The sequence below is a fragment of the Scyliorhinus canicula genome, chromosome 4 (genome assembly GCF_902713615.1).
Source record: "Scyliorhinus canicula chromosome 4, sScyCan1.1, whole genome shotgun sequence".
NCBI classification, from domain to species: Eukaryota; Metazoa; Chordata; class Chondrichthyes; order Carcharhiniformes; family Scyliorhinidae; genus Scyliorhinus; species Scyliorhinus canicula.
In genome coordinates, this window is record NC_052149.1 from 117,571,982 (window position 1) to 117,589,279 (window position 17,298).

A 17,298-nucleotide genomic window follows, 5' to 3' on the forward strand; every position below is an offset into this window, starting at 1 on the left:
TCAAAGGTGGGGCTGGTTTAGCTCACTGGGCTAAATCGCAGGCATTTAAAGCAGACCAAGCAGGCCAGCAGCACGGTTCGATTCCCGTACCAGCCCCCCCGAACAGACGCCGGAATGTGGCGTCTAGGGGCTTTTCACAGTAACTTCATTGAAGCATACTTGTGACAATAAGCGATTTTCATTTCATTTTCATTTCATTTCATTTCAGCTCCATCTTTTGGCTGAGGAACAGGCAACATCATGCTAATGCAATGATAGCAAAGCAACCGCGCTAAACTCTATATTGGACCTCTTATATACCAGGGTAGTTTGTGCATCAATGTACACAAAGCTGAAATCTATTCTATCTGGTTGATTGGGAAGGGAGGGGCAGAACGGATGGCAAAGACTTGCTCTCTGCTCTGCAAAACATTCAATTTTGTTACGACATTGAGAGAATTCTCAGAGTAAATTATGTGTCTTCCTATGCTGGGAAGAGTGAATGGCATGTTCAGAAACACAAATATTGCATGGAACCCATCTGAGCACTTGTGAGTGAAGTGAAGAACTGAATATTCATAAACTTTGCATTCTGACCAATATGGAGCATATTCATTTCCTCACCATCCTCAGTACCCTCTGTGCATTGTGGAGGATTCAGAGCTCCTACCGAAGCCCTATCACACTTTTCATTTGTTGGAACCTCTAAATATTGAACAAAAACAGCACCTGTATAAATTTTAAGAACTCCACTCCATTGAAGCACTTAACACAATGACTATCCCAAATAATGTTGGGAAAGTTGAAATTTCCGACTATAATTACCCTATTATTATTTTAACACACAGTTATTGCTAATTCCAAGCCAAGAGGAATCCCTGGATGTGATGCTTGCTACAAATCAAGCACTTTCAGATAAATTGGGTGCATAATAGTGCCGAGGAAAATGGGATGATCTGTTTGGTAACATGTGGGTTATTGGCCAACAGGGAACAGGTAAGGTTTTCTCCAACCTCTCAACTGACTTGGACAAAAGTCTCAGTCAAAACGGTGTGACCACATTCTTCTACCGAGTAGAATATACGGGATTTGGGGGGGAAACAGTGTGAACTGAACACACCTGGACATTTTTGTCGAAAGAAGAAATGGATGCAAACGACTGATCCCACTCTGTCAAACACGGGAAATGTTTCTCATAACCTCATCTGCATCTCCTGTCCATTTTTACCTTGATTTTTCCCTTTGGCTGGAGTTTCATTTTTATCCTCAGTGGGTTGCATTCCTGGCTCATTTACTTTCCGCTCCTCAGGTATCGTTTCAGCAGTTTTGTCTTCTGAGACAACAGGAAGAAATGCAGTGAAGAAAAAATAGCATTAATTACAAACGTAGAGGGCGAGATCTTCTGGCTGTTCACGACGGTGGCATCATCCAGTCCCACCAACGTGGGGTGGAATCAATGAGAAATCCCACTGACAATGGTGGGACCCGATGATGCTGCCGACTTCCGCCGCCTCGAAGCAGGCCACGGGGAGACTGAGAATCTCGCCCAGTGCCTTTGATCAAAAAGGTGTCCAAATCTCATGACTGCAAAAACCATTTCTCAAACAAACCTTTGCATCAAAGCGATCAATATAACGTCCTGAAAAAGAACAATTACGGACTGAAATCTAACAGGTGGGTTTGGACAGATGATCTGTCCAATAATGGACAGCAGAAAGGGTGTATGTGGGACATAATCAACATGTGGTTCTGATGAAAGCACGAAGTTAGAGTAAAGGTTACTCACGACCATATGTTCCGCAGAGATTTGTTTTAGTTTTCTTTTTGTTTCTCAATTTAAAGTGGCCAATTCTTTTCTTTTTCCAATTAAGGGACAATTTAGGGTGACCAGTCAACCTACCCTGCACAGCTTTGGGTTGTGGGGATGTGACCCACACAGATACGGGGAGAATATCTAAACTCCACACCCACAGTGACCAAGGGCCGGGATCGAACCCGGGTCCTCAGCACCATGAGATAGCAGTGCGAACCACTGTGCCATCGTGCCACTCTGTTCTGCAGAGATTTTTGAACCTGCAATTTTTTCCAATGATTTACATACTCTAATATGTAAAATACTAGATAATTTGATCACTTTACAATGTGTGAAGCTCAGCATCAACAGACTAGAAATCATGAGTCAGGGTGGTGCTGTGGATTACTGCACCAATTAATTAATATCCAATTTTCACTGGCAAGTTATGTTATTAATCCTACACCAGGCACCACTGTAAGCACAAAACGGACCAGGCTTCGTCCCTGTGTTCTCACGTCCTAAGTTATCCGTATTTGGAAAAACGAATGTCTCCAAACTCAGAATAAGTGGGTTTCCCACGATCCTCGAAACGAAAGTCTGCATTGATCAGTTAACTGGCTCAAGTGTTTTCAGACTGTACCTTTCTTCATTGGATTCATCCTGAAATGGAACAGGGAACAATCACAATGGCTGCCGTGACAGCATAGTGCCTCAATGTGTTCTGATTGGGAACTTCTGATGCCAACAGCTACTTATATTGACGCTTGAAGTCTGCTCTCTCTGTATCCTAATATTTAGCAATCGAAAATACATTCAGTACAAAAGGAGCCAGCTGCTGAATTCTTATGTATAAGTAACTAGATTCACCTATTCCATTATGTTTTCGTGCTGTTCTAGATCTTTGATTAATACTGCCAATGCATCCCAGCTTTACCTTAACCTACTCAATATTATTTTCAGCTTTGAGAGGTTCAGCTCCACCTTTTGTCTGAGGAAGAGGCAGCATTGTGCTAATGCAACGATGGCAAAGCAACCGGGCTCAACTCTATATTGTACCTCTTATACACCAAGGTAGTTTGTGCATTATTGTACACAAAGCTGAAATCTATTCTATCTGGTTGATTGGGAAGGCAGGGGCAGAATGGGTGGCAAAGACTTCCTCTCTGCTCTGCAAAACATTCAAATTTGTTGCGACATTGAGAGAAATCTCAGAGTAAATTATGTGTCTTCCTATGCTGGGAAGAGTGAATGGCATGTTCAGAAACGCAAAGATTGTATGGAACCCATCTGAGCACTTGTGAGTGAAGAACTGAATATTCATAAACTTTGCATTCAGACCAATATGGAGAATATTCAATTCCTCACCATCCTCAGTACCCTCTGTGCATTGTGGAGGATTCAGAGCTCCTACCAAAGCCCTATTACACTTTTCATTTGTTGGAACCTCTAAATATTGAACAAAAACAGCACCTGTATAAATTTTAAGAACTCCACTCCATCGAAGCACTTAACACAATGACTATCCCAAATAATGTTGGGAAAGTTGAAATTTCCAACTATAATTACCCTATTATTATTTTAACACACAGTTATTGCTAATTCCAAGCCAAGCGGAATCCCTGGATGTGATGCTGGCTACAAACCAAGCACTTTCAGGTAAATTGGGTGTATAATAGTGCCGAGGAAAATGGGATGATCTGTTTGGTAATGTGTGGGTTCTTGGCCAACAGGGAACAGGTAAAGTTTTCTCCAACCTCTCAACTGACTTGGACAAAAGTCTCCGTCAAAATGGTGTGACCACATTCTTCTACCGAGTAGAATATACGGGATTTGGGGAGGAAACAGTGTGAACTGAACACACCTGGACATTTTTGTCAAAAGAAGAAATGGATGCAAATGACTGATCCCACTCTGTCAAACACAGGAAATGTTTCTCAAAACCTCATCTGCACCTCCTCTCCATTTTTACCTTGATTTTTTTCTTCGGCTGGAGTTTCATTTTCCCCCTCAGTGGGTTGCAAACCTGACTCATTTACTTTCCGCTCCTCAGGTATCTGCTCAGCAGCTGTGCATTCTGAGACAACAGGAAGAAATGCAGTAAAAAAACAAATAGCATTAATTACAAACATAGAGGGCGAGATCTTCCGGCTGTTCACGACGGTGGCTTCTTCTAGTACCACCAACGTGGGGAGGAATCAATGGGAAATCCCAGTGACAATGGTGGGACCCGATGATGCTGCCGCCTTCCGCCACCTCGAAGCAGGCCACGGGGAGACAGAGAATCTCGCCCAGTGTCTTTGATCAAAAAGGTGTCCAAATCTCATGACTGCAAAAACCATTTCTCAAACAAACCTTTGCATCAGTGCGATCAATATAATGTCCTGAAAAAGAACAATTACGGACTGAAATCTAACAGGTGGGTTTGGACAGATGATCTGTCCAATAATGGACAGCAGAAAGTGTGTATGTGGGACATAATCAACAAGTGGTTCTGATGAAAGCACGTGGTTAGAGTAAAGGTTACTCACTACCATGTGTTCCGCAGAGATTTGTTTTAATTTTCTTTTTGTTTCTCAATTTAAAGTGCACAATTCTTTTCCTTTTCCAATTAAAGGACAATTTAGGGTGACCAGTCCACCTATCCTGCACAACTTTGGGTTGTGGGGATGAGACCCACACAGACACGGGGAGAATATCTAAACTCCACACCCACAGTGACCAAGGGCCGGGATCGAACTCGGGTCCTCAGAACCATGAGATAGCAGTGCGAACCACTGTGCCATCGTGCCACTCTGTTCTGCAGTGATTTTTCAACCTGCACTTTTTTCCAATGATTTACATACTCTGTAATATGTAAAATAGTAGATACTTTGATCAATTTACAATGTCTGAAGCTCTGCATCAACAGACTTCAAATTTGAAATTGGTGGTGCTGTGAATTTGCTGCACCAATTAATCAATATCCAATTTTTACTGGCAAGTTATGTTATTAATCCTACACAAGGAAGCATTGTAAGCACAAAACGGGTCAGGCTTTGTTCCTGGGTTCTCACGTCTTAAGTTATCAGTATGTGGAGAAACAAATATCTCCAAACTCAGAATAAGTGGCTTTCCCGCGATCCTCGAAAGGCAAGTCTGCATTGATCAGTTCACTGGCTCAAGTGTTTTCAGACTGTACCTTTATTCATTGGATTCATCCTGAAATGGAACAGGGAACAATCACAAAGTCTGCACTGACAGCATAGTGCCTCAATGTATTCTGATTGGGAACTTCTGATGCAAACACCTACTTATATTGACGCTTGAAGTCTGCTCTCTCTGTATTCTAATATTTAGCAATCGAAAATTGATTCAGTACAAAAGCAGCCAGCTGCTGAATTCTTATATATAAATAACTAGATTCACATATTCCATTATGTTTTAGTGCTGTTCTAGACTCTGATTAATACTGCCAATGCATCCCAGCTTTACCTTAACCGACTCAATATTATTTTCAGCTTTGAGACCTTCAAAGGTGGGGCTGGTTTAGCTCACTGGGCTAAATCGCAGGCATTTAAAGCAGACCAAGCAGGCCAGCAGCACGGTTCGATTCCCGTACCAGCCCCCCCGAACAGACGCCGGAATGTGGCGTCTAGGGGCTTTTCACAGTAACTTCATTGAAGCATACTCGTGACAATAAGCGATTTTCATTTCATTTTCATTTCATTTCATTTCAGCTCCATCTTTTGGCTGAGGAACAGGCAACATCATGCTAATGCAATGATAGCAAAGCAACCGCGCTAAACTCTATATTGGACCTCTTATATACCAGGGTAGTTTGTGCATCAATGTACACAAAGCTGAAATCTATTCTATCTGGTTGATTGGGAAGGCAGGGGCAGAATGGATGGCAAAGACTTGCTCTCTGCTCTGCAAAACATTCAATTTTGTTACGACATTGAGAGAATTCTCAGAGTAAATTATGTGTCTGTATTCCTATGCTGGGAAGAGTGAATGGCATGTTCAGAAACACAAATATTGCATGGAACCCATCTGAGCACCTGTGAGTGAAGTGAAGAACTGAATATTCATAAACTTTGCATTCTGACCAATATGGAGCATATTCATTTCCTCACCATCCTCAGTACCCTCTGTGCAATGTGGAGGATTCAGAGCTCCTACCGAAGCCCTATCACACTTTTCTACTTGTTGGAATCTCTAAATATTGAACAAAAAGAGCACCTGTATAAATGTTATGAACTCCACTCCATCGAAGCACTTGACACCATAACTATCCAAAATAACGTTGGGAATGTTGAAATTGCAGAATGTAATTACCCTACAGGAGTATACGAAATAAGGTAGGGGAACTGACAGCATGGGCTGGTACCTGGGACTTCGATGCTGTGGCCATTTCAGAGATATTGATAGAGCAGGGACAGGAATGGTTGTTGCAGGTTCCGGGGTTTAGGTGTTTTAGTAAGCTCAGAGAAGGGGGCAAAAGAGGGGGAGGTGTGGCGCTGCTAGTCAAGGACAGTATTACGGTGGCGGAAAGGATGCTAGATGGGGACTCTTCTTCTGAGGTAGTATGGGCTGAGGTTAGAAACAGGAAAGGAGAGGTCACCCTGTTGGAAGTTTTCTATAGGCCACCTAATAGTTCTAGGGATGTAGAGGAAAGGATGGCGAAGATGATTCTGGAAAAGAGCGAAAGTAACAGGGTAGTTGTTATGGGAGACTTTAACTTTCCAAATATTGACTGGAAAAGATATAGTTCGAGTACATTAGATGGGTCATTCTTTGTACAATGTGTGCAGGAGGGTTTCCTGACACAATATGTTGACAGGCCAACAAGAGGCGAGGCCACATTGGATTTAGTTTTGGGTAATGAACCAGGCCAGGTGTTAGATCTGGAGGTAGGTGAGCACTTTGGAAACAGTGACCACAATTCGGTGACCTTTACGTTAGTGATGGAAAGGGATAAGTATACCCCGCAGGGCAAGAGTTATAGCTGGGGGAAGGGCAATTATGATGCCATTAGACATGACTTAGGATGTGTAGGTTGGAGAAGTAGGCTGCAAGGGTTGGGCACACTGGATATGTGGAGCTTGTTCAAGGAACAGCTATTGCATGTTCTTGATAAGTACGTACCAGTCAGGCAGGGAGGAAGGGGTCGAGCGAGGGAACTGTGGTTTACCAAAGAAGTGGAATCTCTTGTTAAGAGGAAGAAGGAGGCCTATGTGAAGATGAGGCGTGAAGTTTCAGTTGGGGCGCTTGACAGTTACAAGGAAGCGAGGAAGGATCTAAAGAGAGAGCTGAGACGAGCAAGGAGGGGACATGAGAAGTCTTTGGCAGGTAGGATCAAGGAAAACCCAAAAGCTTTCTATAGGTATGTCAGGAATAAAAGAATGACTAGGGTAAGAGTAGGGCCAGTCAAGGACAGTGGTGGGAAGTTGTGTGTGGAGGCTGAGGAGATAAGCGAGATACTAAATGAATACTTTTCGTCAGTATTCACTCAAGAAAAAGATAATATTGTGGAGGAGAATGCTGAGACCCAGGCTAATAGAATAGATGGCATTGAGGTGCGTAGGGAAGAAGTGTTGGCAAATCTGGACAAGGTGAAAATAGATAAGTCCCCGGGGCCGGATGGGATTTATCCTAGGATTCTCTGGGAAGCCAGGGAAGAGATTGCTGAGCCTTTGGCTTTGATTTTTAGGTCATCACTGGCTACAGGAATAGTGCCAGAGGACTGGAGGATAGCAAATGTGGTCCCTTTGTTCAAGAAGGGGAGTAACTATAGGCCGGTGAGCCTAACGTCTGTGGTGGGTAACGTCTTGGAGAGGATTATGAAAGATACGATTTATAATCATCTAGATAGGAATAATATGATTAGGGACAGTCAGCATGGTTTTGTGAAGGGTAGGTCATGCCTCACAAACCTTATCGAGTTCTTTGAGAAGGTGACTGAACAGGTAGACGAGGGTAGAGCAGTTGATGTGGTGTATATGGATTTCAGTAAAGCGTTTGATAAGGTTCCCCACGGTCGACTATTTCAGAAAATACGGAGGCTGGGGATTGAGGGTGATTTAGAGATGTAGATCAGAAATTGGCTAGTTGAAAGAAGACAGAGGGTGGTAGTTGATGGGAAATGTTCAGAATGGAGTTCAGTTACGAGTGGCGTACCACAAGGATCTGTTCTGGGGCCGTTGCTGTTTGTCATTTTTATAAATGACCTAGAGGAGGGCGCAGAAGGATGGGTGAGTAAATTTGCAGACGACACTAAAGTCGGTGGAGTTGTAGACAGTGCGGAAGGATGTTGCAGGTTACAGAGGGACATAGATAAGCTGCAGAGCTGGGCTGAGAGGTGGCAAATGGAGTTTAATGTGGAGAAGTGTGAGGTGATTCACTTTGGAAAGAATAACAGGAATGCGGAATATTTGGCTAATGGTAAAATTCTTGGTAGTGTGGATGAGCAGAGGGATCTCGGTGTCCATGTACATAGATCCCTGAAAGTTGCCACCCAGGTTGATAGGGTTGTGAAGAAGGCCTATGGTGTGTTGGCCTTTATTGGTAGAGGGATTGAGTTCTGGATCCATGAGGTCATGTTACAGTTGTACAAAACTCTAGTACGGCCGCATTTGGAGTATTGCGTACAGTTCTGGTCGCCTCATTATAGGAAGGACGTGGAAGCTTTGGAACGGGTGCAGAGGAGATTTACCAGGATGCTGCCTGGTATGGAGGGAAAATCTTATGAGGAAAGGCTGATGGACTTGAGGTTGCTTTCGTTAGAGAGAAGGTTAAGAGGTGACTTAATAGAGGCGTACAAAATGATCAGAGGGTTAGATAGGGTGGACAGCGAGAGCCTTCTCCCGCGGATGGAGGTGGCGAGCACGAGGGGACATAGCCTTAAATTGAGGGGTAATAGATATAGGACAGAGGTCAGAGGTGGGTTTTTTACGCAAAGAGTGGTGAGGCCGTGGAATGCCTTACCTGCAACAGTAGTGAACTCGCCAACATTGAGGGCATTTAAAAATTTATTGGATAAGCATATGGATGATAAGGGCATAGTGTAGGTTAGATGGCCTTTAGATTTTTTCCATGCCGGTGCAACATCGAGGGCCGAAGGGCCTGTACTGCGCTGTATCGTTCTATGTTCTATTTTAACACAAGTTATTGCTAATTCCAAGCCAAGCGGCTCCTGGGTCTGAAATCCTCCCTTTGAACAGTTGCCCAATAATCGCAATCGTAAATGTCGTTTCTAAAACGCTGAAAGCTTTACATAGAAACAGACAACAACAAAATCCCTGCATGTGATTCTGTCTACAAACCAAGCAGTTTCAGGTAAATTGGGTGTATAGTAGTGCCGAGGAAAATGGGATGATCTGTTTGGTAATGTGTGGGTTCTTTGCCAACAGGGAACAGGTGAGCTTTTCTCCAACCTCTCAACTGACTTGGACAAAAGTCTCAGTCAAACTGGTGTGACCACGTTCTTCTACCGAGTAGAATATACGGGATATGGAGAGGAAACAGTGTGAACTGAACACACCTGGACATTTTTGTCGAAAGAGATAAATGGATGCAAATGACTGATCCACTCTGTCAAACACAGGAAATGTTTCTCAAAACCTCATCTGCATCTCCTCTCCATTTTTACCTTGATTTTTTCCTTCAGCTGGAGTTTCATTTTCCCCCTCAGTGGGTTGCAAACCGGACTCATTTACTTTCCGCTCCTCAGGTATCTGCTCAGCAGCTGTGCATTCTGAGACAACAGGAAGAAATGCAGTTAAAAACAAATAGCATTAATTACAAACATAGAGGGCGAGATCTTCCGGCTGTTCACGACGGTGGCTTCTTCTAGTACCACCAACGTGGGGTGGAATCAATGGGAAATCCCATTGACAATGGTGGGACCCGATGATGCTGCCGCCTTCCGCCGCCTCGAAGCAGGCCATGGGGAGACAGAGAATCTCGCCCAGTGTCTTTGATCAAAAAGGTGTCCAATTCTCCTAACTGCAAAAACCATTTCTCAAACAAACCTTTGCATTAATGCGATCAATATAATGTCCTGAAAAAGAACGATTACAGACTGCAAGCGTTTTTTTTAATAAGTGTAGAATACCCAATTCATTTTCCCAATTAAGGGGCAATTTAGCGTTGCAAATCCACCTACCCTGCACATCTTTTGGGTTGCGGCAGTGAAACCCACGCAGACACGGCGAGAATGTGCACACTCCACACTGACAGTGACCCAGAGCCGGGATAGAACCTGGTACCTCGGCGCCGTGATGCATCAGGGCTACTACCCTGAAATCTAACAGGTGGTTTTGGACAGATGATCTGTCCAATAATGGACAGCAGAAAGTGTGTATGTGGGACGTAATCAACAAGTGGTTCTGATGAAAGCACGTAGTTAGAGTAAAGGTTACTCACTACCATGTGGTCTGCAGAGATTTGTTTTTGTTTTCTTTTTGTTTCTCAATTTAAAATGCCCAATTCTTTTCTTTTTCCAATTAAGGGGCAATTTAGGGTGACCAGTCCACCTACCCTGCACAACTTTGGGTTGTGGGGATGAGACCCACACAGACACAGGGAGAATATCTAAACTCCACACCCACAGTGACCAAGGGCCGGGATCGAACCCGGGTCCTCAGCACCATGAGATAGCAGTGCGAACCACTGTGCCATCGTGCCACTCTGTTCTGCTGAGATTTTTGAACCTGCAATTTTTTCCAATGATTTACATACTCTAATATGTAAAATACTAGATACTTTGATCAATTTACAATGTGTGAAGCTCAGCATCAACAGACTTGAAATCATGAGTCAGGGTGGTGCTGTGGATTACTGCACTAATTAATCAATATCCAATTTTCACTGGCAAGTTATGTTATTAATCCTACACCAGGCACCACTGTAAGCATAAAACGGGTCAGGCTTCGTTCATGTGTTGTCACATCCTAAGTTATCCGTATTTTGAAAAACAAATGTCTCCAAACTCAGAATAAGTGGGTTTCCCGCGATCCTCGAAACGCAAGTCTGCATTGATCAGTTAACGGGCTCAAGTGTTTGCAGACTGTACCTTTCTTCAATGGATTCATCCTGAAATGGAACAGGGAACAATCACAATGGCTGTCGTGACAGCATAGTGCCTCAATGTGTTCTGATTGGGAACTTCTGATGCCAACAGCTACTTATATTGACGCTTGAAGTCTGCTCTCTCTGTATCCTAATATTTAGCAATCGAAAATACATTCAGTACAAAAGCAGCCAGCTGCACAATTCTTATGTATAAGTAACTAGATTCACCTATTCCATTATGTTTTCGTGCTGTTCCAGATCTTTGATTAATACTGCCAATGCATCCCAACTTTACCTTAACCTACTCAATATTATTTTCAACTTTGAGAAGTTCAGCTCCACCTTTTGTCTGAGGAAGAGGCAGCATTGTGCTAATGCAACGATGGCAAAGCAACCGGGCTCAACTCTATATTGTACCTCTTATACACCAAGGTAGTTTGTGCATTAATGTACACAAAGCTGAAATCTATTCTATTTGGTTGATTGGGAAGGCAGGGGCAGAATGGATGGCAAAGACTTGCTCTCTCCTCTGCAAAACATTCAATTTTGTTACGGCATTGAGTAAATTATGTGTCTGTATTCCTATGCTGGGAAGAGTGAATGGCATGTTCAGATGGAAAGATTGCATGGAACCCATCTGAGCACCTGTGAGTGAAGTGAAGAACTGAATATTCATAACCTTTGCATTCTGACCAATATGGAGCATATTCATTTCCTCACCATCCTCAGTACCCTCTGTGCAATGTGGAGGATTCAGAGCTCCTTCCGAAGCCCTATTACACTTTTCTACTTGTTGGAATCTCAAAATATTGAACAAAAAGAGCACCTGTATAAATACTATGAACTCCACTCCATCGAAGCACTTGACACCATGACTATCCAAAATAATGTTGGGAATGTTGAAATTGCCGAATATAATTACCCTATTATTATTTTAACACAAGTTATTGCTAATTCCAAGCCAAGCGGAATCCCTGGATGTGATGCTGGCTACAAACCAAGCACTTTCAGGTAAATTGGGTGTATAATAGTGCCGAGGATAATGGGATGATCTGTTTGGTAACGTGTGGGTTCTTAGCCAACAGGGAACAGGTAAAGTTTTCTCCAACCTCTCAACTGACTTGGACAAAAGTCTCCGTCAAAATGGTGTGACCACATTCTTCTACCGAGTAGAATATACGGGATTTGGGGAGGAAACAGTGTGAACTGAACACACCTGGACATTTTTGTCAAAAGAAGAAATGGATGCAAATGACTGATCCCACTCTGCCAAACACAGGAAATGTTTCTCAAAATCTCATCTGCATCTCCTCTCCATTTTTACCTTGATTTTTTCCTTTGGGTGGAGTTTCGTTTTCATCCTCTGTGGGTTGCAATCCTGGCTCATTTACTTTCCGCTCCTCAGGTATCTGCTCAGCAGTTTTGTCTTCTGAGACAACAGGAAGAAATGCAGTGAAGAACAAATAGCATTAATTACAAACGTAGAGGGCGAGATCTTCTGGCTGTTCATGACGGTGGCATCTTCCAGTCCCACCAACGTGGGGTGGAATCAATGGGAAATCCCAGTGACAATGGTGGGACCCGATGATGCTGCCGACTTCCGCCGCCTCGAAGCGGGCCATGGGGAGCCTGAGAATCTCACCCAGTGCCTTTGATCAAAAAGGTGTCCAAATCTTATGACTGCAAAAACCATTTCTCAAACAAACCTTTGCATTATGTGGAACTCAACGCAAATTGATCAGCCATGATGTTATTAAATGGCGGAGCAGGCTTGAAGAACCAAATAGACTACTTCTACTCCTCTTTTGTATGTGGTCTCTGCAATGCCCTGTATAAGTGAAGCATAACATCCTTGCGTTTGTGTTCAACTCCTCTCAATAAAGGCTGGCATTCCATTTGCCTTTTTAATTACTGTACCTGCATACTGCTGTTTTGTGAATCAGATATATTCAGAGGCTATTAAGTTGCTTTAAACTTGTGACTTGTGGCAATTGTTTCTGATGATCGATCACCTTATGTACGGTGAAGGGCTGCATGTCGCCTCATTCCTTGCTAATAAACCACTGCCTTGAATCCTTTCGAACCACCCATTTCCTGCTGTGAGGGTAGCCCAATTACTTATGGATCCAAGGGCCTGACACTAAGAATCTCTGTATTCACCTGCCCTGAACTTAGGCGAACCGTTTTACTGACGCCCATCTCACTTGTCTTAACTGTTGCAGCCACCACAAAGTGCGCAGAGGCGGTGAAAGCAGTCAAACATCAGCACTGTTGTGTGGATGGCGGATGTGCGCAGTGTACTGAGAGCAGAGCCTCTGAATTCTTTTCCGGATACCTGTCGTTTCGCAAACTTCTCGTCATGGAATTCCTGTTCTCCATGGAGGAGCTGAAATGGGACAGGTTTACCACGAATATCAGTGAAAGAGTCGAAGATTGTGGAACACAAATGGGATTAGCTGAGATCCATCAAATGCATAAATTATACAGCCCGAACCTGCATATATTTTCCACATTTAAACAAGAATATGTTGAACTGCTGTAAACAAAATGGTTTAGATATTATAGACCTCATGAAATCTGCTTTCGCTTTCCTGCCTTCGCTTATGATATCCCAATGAGTGACAACGCATATTGAAGGCAGCCAGTGTGACCAATGACCAGCATTATCTTGGTTCACGGGGAAGTTTCTAGCAGCTTGGAAGAGCCACAGCAAAGAGCGGGTTTCCCACTCGGGCTGCTGCACTGACTGGGGCGATGTGATTGCTGTGACAAGAATCGCTTCATGTCCCCTGAACGTCAGGCCTGAGGTGGTTTAACCCTCCACCAATGCTGCCGCAGCTACATAGTTTCAGCAGCTTCCTTGCGCTTTGGTTTCACTCTCCCAACAACTACGTTCTGTTTTTTCTTTGCTCATCTGTGAAGTTCTGCAGTCACACCTCCATTGCCAACTCCTTCCCCTTGCTGAAACTCCCCGCACACCAACAGCACCCACCCCTCCCTCTCACCGCAGATTTACCTCCCTGCTGGCCGTCCATGCTGTCAGTGAGACGGCTCCCGATCTTTGCCGAGCCACAAACTGATCATTCGATTCCTGCTCCAATAACTTCCGCAAACTTCCGCGTCTGCAGCAGCAGCGCAATCGTTTCCGCCCGGCCTCTTTACGAGTGAGAACTCTTGCCTTTGCGGAGTATGACCCGCGGAAGAAGAGGGGGAGCTTGTATTGGGACGGACTGCGGGGCATGGTGTACTTCCGATAGCCTCCAATTCGGGGCAAATAGCGACAGAACTGACCTGGGTCCCAAAATATTATTCCAGAGACTACTCTGATTTCGAGCCTCATTTAGTTCTGGAAATGCTCAGTGAGCTTTGCACAATCGAAATACAACCTTCCTGCTTCCAAAACAATGGTGAAAACACAGTTCAGACAGCATTCTGGAAAAAGGGAGTTTCTTGTGTTTGGTCCTTTACACCTTAGGAAGGAATCCACCAAATACTTCGACTTGTCCAAATCAGAATCTTTTATTGAATGTCGTGTGGTAAGATAGCAATCTGTTACAGAGCACATTATCATGGTGTCTGCTTATTATACCTCTGGAATCTAGCACCAACCAATCACTTGTATGTCTTATTACCCTCTGCAATCTTCTTCTGAAGATAGCGCAATGTGTCTCCCCTTATATGGGAGTTACTGGTCACATGATTACCTTGGTCTTGAGACCACATGGTATATCTGCCACCTGCTGGTTGGAGGTTACACACCATCCATCTATGATTTCACCCAATGGAGGCATATCACCACAGAGGTGATACCAGGAATTACTATGTATCAATAGGACATCCCATGCCAATAACCACCCTCAATTTAGAACCTGCTTTGTTGGGTTGGAGTTCCTCTTGCTCTCTTTCTCTTTGGGCGCCATGCCCTAAGTGCATGCTGATGACCATTGACCTCCATGTTCATCTTACCCTAGACATGGATTATACTTGTTGGTGGTACATTTGTTCAGTTTGTGAGGTCCTTTGCAAAAATAATGCAAACACGTGGGTATGGGCTTTTCAGCCCCTGGTGCCTGATTCCGTTCAATGAGATAAAGCTGATCTATACAGCTGTCTTGGCTTAATACTCTTCAATATATTTGTCCAACAGAAATCAACCAATAAATTATACTACTGTTCTTTTGTAGAAGAGAGTTCGCCGCTAATACATGCCTGTGTGTGAAGATGCATTTCCCAGCTTTTCTCCTGAATGATAGAGCCTTGATTTTTATGGTTATGCTCTTTTGGCCTAGACTTTTCTCAACAGTAGAAAAAACTGTAACTATTTAGCCTATCAATTCCTTACGAAATCTTAAAAAAAAAATTCAAATCATCACTTGAGCATTCTACATTCCAGGAAATATAATCTTTTTTTAAAAACAGAGATGAGGAGGAATTTATTCAGCCAGAAGGTGGTGAATCTGTGGAACTCATTGCCGCAGAAGGCTGAGGAAGAAAAGTCATTGAGTGTCTTTAAGACAGTGACAGATAGGTTCTTGCTTAATAAAAGGATCAGGAGTTATGGGGAGAAGGCAGGAGAATAGGAATGAAAAACATAGCAGCCATGATTGAATGGCAGAACAGACCCGAATGGTCCAATGGCCTAATTCTGCTCCTATGTCTTATGGTCTTATGGTAATGTCTCATATTCTATCTCTGCAGTGCTGTTACTATTCTGGTGAATTTGTGCTATGCTGAATACAAGGCCAATGTATCAGGCGGAATTCTCCCCAAAAAATGACAATGTTATTTTGGGCGAGAAAATCAATGTGAATCGTGCCGACTATTCCAGCATGATTTGCATTACAATCTTCTCCACTTAGTCATTTTATGGAAGGTGGTGTGATTTGCACCAGCACTGAGAAAGGCAGAGCCTACTAAACACAATGGCAATCCCAGCTTCACAGAGATTTGGAGCCGTTTTTAAAGGGCACCCCATCTCAAAGTAATAGGAAAGCCCCCCGCACCCCCCCCCCCCCCCCCCCCCCACCCCTCCCTCTCATTATGACACCCTGGGCTAGTGCGCGGTCAATTACAGCCCCAACAGACCCCAGAGTCCCAATATTAGTGAAATAACCAATAATTTGTATAATGTTTTTGAGAGTATTGGCCCTCGACTGTTCCAATAATTTACAGACACCAGGTTTGTAAGTAAAACACAATAAACCTTTATTTATAGCAAAAGAGATAAACACGCAATGGTGATAATAGAACAACGGTCTGTTCAAATATAATTATTACTCACCTTCACTGTCCTGCCCTCTGCCCACACACACAATACAGACACACAATGGGAAGCGGAAGGAACAAAATTATGGGGATTAAAGGACATGAGAAGAATATGTTTGCTGCTGAGGTTGTCGTCTTTGTATTTAGCTATCTCCTAAGGACACGGAGTGTTGAAACCACCATCTGGTTTGGATCTTCTGGCTGTAACTTTCAGGCCAGATTCTCAGGCAGTGCGATTCCTTCTCGGGTGATATTTTAACTTGTGATAACTGGGGCCTTCTCCAAGGAAGATGCACTTCAGATCCGTTTAGTTTCTTATCTGTTGTTAGCTTCAGCAGGCTGACCAACTGCTTGTCTCAGTTAAACAGAGTATCAAGGCAGCAGCTTTCGTGCAGTCTTAAGAGTGATCTAGTCACCTTAAATGGAGAGGAATCCAGAAAGTTCCCCTGCTCTGTCTTCAAGCTTTTAATACTTGCTAGTTGGATAGAGAGAAAACACTGGCTTCTCCAGCCAAGATATCAGAGAGAGAGTTCCACCTTTCTGGGAGAGATATTCAATAGAATTCTTCTCAGCTCTGAACAAAACTGAAACCCAAACAGACAAAGTTACACAGCAAGGAGCCTCCTGGAACAACTGGACCAATCCACATTGAGAATCTGCCAAGTCCCGGGAAGTAGTCGATTAGCTGCCAGCCAAGTCAATCACAATATGTCATTTTTATATGGTGCAAGTGTGGGAACAATGGTGATTCAGAGGGACCAAGATATCCAAGTGCACAGATCACCAAACTGTAGTTCAAAAGTAAAATACAACAGGTTATTTTTATGAATCATTCCTGGGATGAGGGTGTCTCTGATTGGATGAGCATTCATTCCCCAGTCCTAAATGCTCAGCCAGTTCAGAGGTCATTTAAGAGTCAACCACATTGCTGTGAATCTGGAGTCACATGTAGGCCAGACCAGGCAAGGATGACAGATCTCTTTCCCTCAACACTGGCGAACCATATAAAAATGCTCAGATCAAACTTCTCCTGATGAAGAAAAGAAACAATTCAACTTACATGTGTTGAAAACCATCTGCCATGATTTTGCACACTATCTTAATATATCACTAACTATTCATAAGTCTATGCTCCTATCTGCACTAAATATGCTACCAATCTTCATGTCATTAACAAATATGGATATATGGCTCTCTGTTACATA

The 17,298-nt window shown here is 43.4% G+C and overlaps 1 protein-coding gene across 50 annotated transcripts in view; it reads right to left on the reverse strand.

Moving 5' to 3' along the window:
- The window catches only part of LOC119964914 (torsin-1A-interacting protein 2-like), an 83,177-nt gene extending 69,125 nt beyond the window's left edge, over window positions 1-14,052 (reverse strand). For 45 of the 50 annotated variants that reach the window (XM_038795057.1, XM_038795074.1, XM_038795049.1 and 42 more), the window contains exons 1-5: window positions 13,845-14,052; window positions 12,153-12,257; window positions 9,405-9,509; window positions 3,744-3,848; window positions 1,208-1,312 (exon numbers count right to left, since the gene is read on the reverse strand). In XM_038795057.1, coding sequence (XP_038650985.1) covers window positions 1,208-1,312; window positions 3,744-3,848; window positions 9,405-9,509; window positions 12,153-12,257; window positions 13,845-13,863 — 439 coding nt within the window. In that variant the 5' untranslated portion in view covers window positions 13,864-14,052. The remainder of the gene's footprint in view (window positions 1-1,207; window positions 1,313-3,743; window positions 3,849-9,404; window positions 9,510-12,152; window positions 12,258-13,844) is intronic. The other 5 variants (XM_038795068.1, XM_038795063.1, XM_038795029.1 and 2 more) reach the window with 3 other exon arrangements.
- Window positions 14,053-17,298: the final 3,246 nt, after the last annotated feature.